Consider the following 8,053-nt stretch of genomic DNA (forward strand, 5'->3'; position numbering starts at 1 on the left):
GGGCGTCGAGGCAACCGTCACCGCCCCAAGCGAGCCCACCTTCGAGAGCACCATCGATATAGGCGAAGATGGTTCCACACTTAACACCTGCAACTCAGGCATACATTGTAGCACCGGAGTCACGCCCTCGATGACGACCTCACTGGATGCCAGCATTGGAAGTTTGGAACACAAGATCTGATCTGCGTGGCTAACTGCACCCTTCATCAGGAGCAGGACTGTACTGTCATGTCACACGCCGTAGCGGTTAATTAACAAACTTGGTTCGTCAAAACTTTGTTCCTGCACATGGTGCCGAAGACGACAGCAACCTGTCTGAAACATCACAACTTACACATGTTTGGATACCAACATCATTAGTAATGCCAGTTCTCACCCTGCACTATGATATTATCCATTTGTCTAGAGAGCATTACAATTTCGACACCTTGTTCTACCTGACATGCTCGCATAGGACCTCGGAAGAACAATAGCAATCACATATGTCCAGGCGAGGCGACACTCATTGTTCATCCGAACCTATCCAGAGGACGTTTGCTAGGCCAAAGGTCCTGCCCTCCGCACACGAACACGCTCACCATTGAAATGGATGTACTTCCACTTCTTCAAGTGTTTTTCAAGGACAGGCTTCTGCTTATCTTCCTGGCCTGAAGTTGCAAATGCTCGTCCGATTCTTCTTGTTGTATCCTCGTCTGGACGCACGCCCAATTCCTCCATGTCAGCATATATCTGAAATTGGCAAGGAAGAATTAGACTGAAGTCTCAACTTTGACCAACCAACAGACACCACTTAAATGCAATTGATCATTAAAGCACAATAGACTGTCCCGTGATGATACTGTATCGTTAATTATTAAACTAACAGTCATCATGTCTCCTTTCCAGTTTATTAGGATCATCTAAAAATCTGTAATTTTTCAGTTTGTAAGGCCAGCAATAACTATCGTCCCTTGTTTATGCGCCCGCTCGCCTTTCGGGCATTTAATTTCTGCCTAATTTTGATTCTCAATGTTGCTTTAATCCAAGGTCCAACACTTAATTAGAACCCTCCTTGGTTACATTTTTAGATGAGCCGAATAAACTAAAAAAGAGGGAGCCTGGAAATAACAAACTCAAGTAGTTTGAGATGAACCACACATTTAGCCTTGGTTGCACATGATTCTCAAAACGAAACACTAGAGCAAATGTGTTAAAACTCAAATTTAACCTCCAAAACTTTGTCTGGAAGATGGCGCGTGTTGTAAATCTGGATCATCCGAGAGAACAACTTCTTGGGCACTGAGCGTGTATAAGTTTGTAAGATAGTATTCCAAATTGACTCAGCCTCATCTACTCTTCCATCCATAGAAAGAGCCAACAGCAGTGTATCGTACGTTGTCCATGTCAGCACCTGACCTTTACTCATCAGCCACTTGGTTACCTGTGAAACCATTAAAAATTGAGGTAAGTGAGAAAATGTGCTTGCTGAAATTATTTCTTTTTTGCGAATTACTGTGATCTATTCTAAACAGGCTACCAACTAACTAATTTAGTTCATGATAAGTTACCTGGATAATCTGTAGCCATTTTCTTTGCTTTTTCAACATCTCCAAAGCTTTAGCCGCTGCTATAATTGGAAATTCAGACTCAAAAGCAGTCCACCTATCCAATGCACCATAAACAGTTTCTCTTTCATTCGGTAGTTTTGAAACCTAAGAGAGATGGTTCCATAAACTGATTTGAGCACAGATCAGCTTTTAAGCCCAATAATACCATTGCTACAAAAAAGATTTTTCGATAAAGGGCACTTTTATTAACTAAAAATGTTGCATCGAGCAGATACGAAGCATAAAGAGCGACACCTGCCTCTGCATAGCTAAGATGCACACAGTCATCAAACAAACAGTCTGACAAAGAATATAAAAACGACAAAGTGGCAACAGTAAAGCCATATGAGGCCGAAACTATGCCTATGTCGACATAAAAGATGCTTACACATAAGAGCAATGCTAAAATAAAATAAAATGCCAAAGAGATCGATTTGTCAAACTGATTTCACACATTTCAGCATGGAAAGGTGAAAACATCATGATCGAGTGGCGTTATATCTTACAGTATTAACAAGACAAAGAGCCTTCTTCCCTGACCCAGCCGAATCTTTCCTAATCCACAAACGGTGGTCCTTGTTTGACTTCTTTGACACCCTATGACCAAAATAAATGCAATTTAATTTGGTAACTAGTGAAGAGCATCTCAGAACACATATCATAATCTTGGTAGCAGTTACTGCAAACTGGAAGGCCCACGTAAATCCAAACAATGCAAACAAGTTGTATTCTAATACAAAATGACCTACAGAAAACCTTCCCTGGGAAACTCCCTCTAGAGCTCTTATTTTAGCTTTGACTGTTCTGCAGTTGTGCCTTTTCTGTATATATACATCAAGTGCTCTTAAATTCATCTATAGTCATTCAATGAGTGTTAAGATAAGAATGAATGTATGGTCGCTGTATTATTTCTATATGGTATCAGAGTGGTCGATGTTCATGTCCCTCCGGACTAGCTCTATTCTCCTATAGCTGAACACACTTGCTAGTTCAAGTGAAAAAATTGCTCTCTTTATACCATATGGGCGAACTGAATGAGACCAGACACACTGATCTTGACACTTGTTGAATAAATCATCCTATTTTCTCTCAATCTACTCTTTAGCTTACTATGTTTTGCCGTAGTGATTCTTCATTTGTTGTAGGCTTCTGCTTCAAGTGATCATCACTTCACTTCTCTATTTATTCAATGAATGATATGTTAAGTGTATGTTGTCTCATTATATTCTCTCATATGGCAAAAAAAGAAGTTTATCCTAATGTTCATCTGAACTTGTTGTGTCACCATCAGGTCAACATAGCTTGCTAGTTCGGCTGAGCAGAAAGATGGTCCACTCTGTTACCATTTTGACAAACAGAATGATATCAATCACACCCATCTTGCCATTAAATAGAGGGAGATACAACTCATGGACTTGACATGTGTTTATCAATAATAAAGCATTGACAATCTGGTACAGTTCGATAAATGAAAGCAGCATACATAAGGTACTCACTTGAGTGGTTTTCCCTTGACATAGGACATTGCTTAGAGAGGAACGTGGCCACATAGAAGTTAGCCCTTCAACAACAATATCTTAGTTGTATGGCAAAGAACTTATTCCATATGAGGGAATATTGAGAGGATAACAGCAAAAACAACGGTGTTCGTTTATTTTTCCCATGCTACTACTCCTATAGTTCCCCTTACGATGTTCTTGTAACATAGATTTGCACCAATGTGGAAATATCCTGAAAGAAGAAATCGGGGGTATAGCACATACCGGTAGTTTGACGGACGTGCGATACACACTTGATTTTAGGATCAAACTGCACGACATTGTCTCGCCTGACAATGACGCATGCGAGGTCACAGAAGTTGGCTCCTTATAATACAAAATCAGCATGGTCATCAAGGAGAAATGGGGAGAAACAACATTGAACTATTGGGCCACCTACACCTACCTTCTATACTGTTATAGGGAGCTATGTTCTTGTTTCTCCCCTTTTCCCCTTGATGACCATGCTGAATATTGTGTTATATGGAGCCAACTCCCACAACCTAACAGACGTCTTTGTTAGGCGACACAACGACATGGAGTTTGATCCTGAAATCGAGCTAGTGTACCTCAAGTCTGGCAAACCACTAGTATGTGCTCTACCGACAATTTCTTCTTTCAGGATGTTTCCACATTGGTGCACATGAGCCAAAATATTACTAAAAGAGGACCTATAGGAATAGTAGCATGGGGAAATGAACAAATATTGTTTACTTTTGGTGTTATCCTCTAGATATGTCCTCAAATGGATTAAACTCTTAGTCATACAACTAAAATATTTTGGAGCTAGCTTCTATGTGACGAGGTTCCTGCCTATGCAATGTCCTACATCAAGGGAAAATCACTCAAATGAGTGCTTTATATCCGCTGCTTTCATTTCTCGAACTGGTGTCAATGCTTTTCCTCTTAGATACATACATGCTATGATTCACTCAAGCCCAATGGTAGAAGAATTCTCTCCCCACCCCCTCTCTTGAGCAATAGTTAGATTAGTTTGCTTTGCCATTGTGCTACTTTTGTTATTGCGCTTCAAATGTTCTTCTACCAAATCTACTTATTTAAATGACAAGATGTGGTCTTTTTCTATTCTTCTACATGGTATCAGAGCATCCGGTTTCATCTTCGTATGAGCTCACTCTGCTCTTTGAACGGTGCTGGCTAGTTTAGGTGAATGGAAAATTATTTGCTCTGACACCATGTAGGTGGATAGAACGAAACCAAAAACTCGGCATATCATTAACTGAATAGACAACTTTTTCTACAATAAGACCACTATGAGCAGCAACAGAAAATGCACACCAACAATGTGCTTTCTTCTCCCCTCTTCAGCTGTTTTCCAGATTGCTTTGTTTTCCACTGTGCTTTCATTACCACATGTCAACTAATCATCCATTCATTTCCATTTATGCAATGAATGAAAGACAAGTGTGTGTGGTCTCATTGTATTCTCCTACATTGCATCAGAGACATTGATTTTGTGCTCATCCAAACTCGCTCTGTTCTCCTAAAGTTGAACATACCTTGATATTTAGGATGAATAGGGAAACTGACTGATGTGATACAATTTGGCAGAATAGGACCACACACACTCATCTTATCATTAATTGGAAGCCGTACACAACAAGAGCATTTGATGTGTGGCACTGTGGCAGCAGAAGAAACCAAACGTCAAAACACAGCAAAACACCCTCCATCACTCACTCATTTTCCTAGGAAAGGACCGGGTTCCACTATCAGCCAATAACGAACGAAAAGAACAAAATAGCATCCTGGTGCAAAAATAAAAACAGAGCTACGCTGCCGCAGAAAGCTAACAGCGAAAAACTAAAGTCCAAAAGCCCATCACCCACCCATGCCTTCCCTATGTGAAGTGTTCTTCTACTTGAATCTATTTATGCATTGAATAGCAGATAAACGCGAGTAGTCTAATTGTATTCTCCTGACAGTATCAGAACAGTTCATCTTCATGCTCATTTAACCTCTCTAAGGACAAAGCCTGTTCTAACATAAATTGGATTTCATGCACCAGTCAATTCACACACTGCTCCACCCTCCTCCCACTCTGAACCGTTGTGTTTAGGCTTCACTAGGCCTAATTCGTGGACTAGAGGTCAGCACAGCTGTTCTTTTCTTTATATCATGTTAGCTAAAACTTGAAGCATTGGTATTTATTTACCGATCAGTTCACTCAAAGCTTAAATTGATTTGATAAGGTGAGCAGTACACTTTAACAGGCTTTCTCAAATAGTAATATATGTAAATCCACCAGCACATCAATGCCCATATAAACCCAATGGTGACAACAAATTACTTGGACAGTTAAGACTTCCATAGAGAAAATAAAACAAGCAATGAGAAAGACATGTTAAAAGAATCATATTCCATATTTCAAAACACTAAAGACAAGATGGTAAAGTTTGTGGAGAAATGAGGACAAACACCAGCAAGTTACTTTTGATGGAGTGGAGGTGGGATGACTGACATGCCATCACCAGCCCCAACATTCATCACGGTAAAGAAAGAGGACCTTTGAAGTATGGAACCAGCACATCGCGGCGCATGTGCTGAACAACAATACGTAAAAAATTAAAACTTAAATGTAGACGAGTCAAGTTCTCTAGCAGAATCCTGACAGCCAAGTAAAACGTTAGGATGCAGGACTTGTCAAATTGTTCATGTACAAAAACAAAAACAAAAACAAAAGGTGTACAAGTATCACCAAATGTAACAATAAGTGTGTACCCAATGAAATTACACCTAACACCACATATTGCTGCTCTATATCCTAAACAGGACTACAAGATACTAACAAAGTAACATGTTGAGGATCAGAAGTGAGTCTTCAGAACATGTAATCTAAGTCCTGACTCAACTCTCGATATCCAGAACAAGGCTCCTTCAACAACACGCTGTTCAGAGTCAGTAAATCATGTTCAACCACCTCACATATGTCAAATCACTCCTTAAAACTAGTTTTTGTATGTAGAACTGCATCTCCTAGTCGTGCATGACAACTCAGAGAGCTCCTTTAATACGTAGAATTCCTGGATAATATGGAAACGCTCTAATCGTTCACCTGCTAGACCAGACCGACTGCAAGTGAGAACTGATGCAGAAGGGACGCACAAGCCAATACAATCCACAATCATCAAATCCGCTCTAACCGCGACACCGGCAGGCTGCAGCCGTGCGCTCGGACTCGTGTACCTTGAAATACTCCGCAGCTTGCAGCTCGAGCCGACGAGCCGCTCACTACCCCCATTTCCGGCAGCCCAGAGGCAGACCACGAGAACCAACAAAGATAAGCTGGAGAAAACAAATTATCCGCTTACAGCGCTCGGCTGGCCGTAGGGCGGTCACTTCCCCGTCCTCCTCCCCTAGTCGCACTCGCCACGGCCGGCGCCGCGAGGCGCGGCCCTAGGCGGAGCGCGAAGGGACCCGCCGCCATTGCGCAACCAGCCCGCAGGCTATGCTGGTTGGTGAACGGTTGCTATGGAAAACGAGAACGCGATAATGCAGTCAGTTTTTTTTTTCCTTTCTCTTTTTACACTTCAAACCTCTTTACCAGAATGGTTACATCGTCCATTCAAAAAAAAAGAGAATAGTACCTTTCAAAAAAAAACATCGTTTAGCTCATCTTCAATAGAAGATGATTTTTGCATCTTCAAGGCCCCAAAACCCCTCTCCAACAGATTATGTAGATGAAAACAAATTACATCTCTGTCTTCCGAAGATGTAAAATACAACACCTCGCAATGCAAATATACATCTCCACCTACAGGAGATATAAAAAATCATGGCCGCGTGCCAACTGCCAACCGCTCTTTCATTCCCTTCTCTTCCTCCTCTGTCCACCCGCCGCACAGGCGCCTGATTACCCATAAGTATAGGGGGTCGCAACAGTTTTTGAGGGTAGAATATTCAATCCAAATTTATAGATTCGACACAAGGGGGGCCAAAGAATATATGCAAATATTAGCAGTTGAATTATCAATTCAACCCTACCTGGAGATTAAATATCTGCAGTAAGGTGATCAATAGCACAGTAATATGATAGTTTTGATAGCAGTGGTAACAATAGCAGTAGCAATAATAATGATAGCAATGATTTTGTAGCAAGCGTAACAGTAGCAATAACAATAGTAACTTAGCAAGAAAAATATGTGAAAAACTCATAGACATTGGATCGATGAATTCGTTGGATGATATTCATCATATAACAGTCATAACCTAGGGTGATACAAAACTAGCTCCAGTTCATAAATAATGTAGGCATATATCCCGTAAATAGTCATACGTGCTTATGAAAAGAATGTGAATGACATCTTTTGTCCTACCCTCCCTGTGGCAGCGGGGTCCATAAGGAAAGTAAGGGATATTAAGGCCTCCTTTTAATAGAGAGCCGGACAAAGCATTAACACATAGTGCATACATGAAATCCTCAAACTACGGTCATCACCGAAAAGTATCCTGATTATTGTCACCCCGCGGTTTACGGATCATAACACGAGCAGGTGCCTATAACTTCCAATATCGGATATAGAACATAGATATAATGGTGAAAACATAAACGGTTCAGATCTGAAATCATGGCACTCGAGCCCTAGTGACAAGCATTAATCATGGCAAAGTCATAGCAACATCAATCTCAGAACATAGTGGATACCAGGGGTTAAGCCTTAACAAAACTAACTCGATTGCATGACGAATCTCATCCAACTCCTCACCGACCAGCGAGGCTATGAAGGAATTACTCACTCCCGGTGGGGAGCATCATGAAATTGGCGATGAAGGATGGTTGGTGATGATGAAGATCGAAGATTCCCCTCTCCGGAGCCCTGAACGGTCTCCAGATCTGGCCTCCCGATGAAGAACATGAGGTGGCGGCGGCTCTTCTCGTGAAACGCGATAATCCTTCCTCCCTGATTT

General features: G+C 41.3%; 1 protein-coding gene across 3 annotated transcripts; it reads right to left on the minus strand.

Annotated features, from left to right (window-relative positions):
• Window positions 1-292: 292 nt before the first annotated feature.
• LOC123044609 (pentatricopeptide repeat-containing protein At4g18975, chloroplastic) lies at window positions 293-6,657 on the minus strand. Of its 3 annotated transcripts, XM_044467402.1 has the most exons (5): window positions 6,457-6,657; window positions 2,093-2,183; window positions 1,548-1,691; window positions 1,208-1,420; window positions 293-729 (listed from the first exon to the last, which is right to left on the minus strand). In XM_044467402.1, the coding sequence occupies exons 1-5, from the start codon at window positions 6,570-6,572 to the stop codon at window positions 538-540; spliced, it is 756 nt and encodes a 251-aa protein (XP_044323337.1). In that variant the 5' UTR covers window positions 6,573-6,657; the 3' UTR covers window positions 293-537. The 3 variants fall into 3 exon arrangements, with proteins under 3 accessions (XP_044323337.1, XP_044323338.1, XP_044323340.1); XM_044467403.1 differs by lacking the exon at window positions 2,093-2,183 and having other exon boundaries at window positions 1,548-1,641; window positions 6,457-6,647; XM_044467405.1 differs by lacking the exon at window positions 1,548-1,691 and having other exon boundaries at window positions 6,457-6,641.
• Window positions 6,658-8,053: the final 1,396 nt, after the last annotated feature.

The sequence above is a fragment of the Triticum aestivum genome, chromosome 2B (genome assembly GCF_018294505.1).
Source record: "Triticum aestivum cultivar Chinese Spring chromosome 2B, IWGSC CS RefSeq v2.1, whole genome shotgun sequence".
Classification (NCBI taxonomy): domain Eukaryota; kingdom Viridiplantae; phylum Streptophyta; class Magnoliopsida; order Poales; family Poaceae; genus Triticum; species Triticum aestivum.

What these genes read in the sequence shown, in the direction of transcription:
- LOC123044609 (XM_044467402.1), bottom strand. Translation starts at nt 6,572, where the DNA reads ATGGCGGCGGGTCCCTTCGCGCTCCGCCTAGGGCCGCGCCTCGCGGCG. An exon ending in AATGGCTACAGATTATCCAG is followed by an intron (nt 1,421 to 1,547) that starts GTAACTTATCAT and finishes ATGGTTTCACAG; the next exon opens with GTAACCAAGTGGCTGATGAG. An exon ending in TTCCAGACAAAGTTTTGGAG is followed by an intron (nt 730 to 1,207) that starts GTTAAATTTGAG and finishes TGCCAATTTCAG; the next exon opens with ATATATGCTGACATGGAGGA.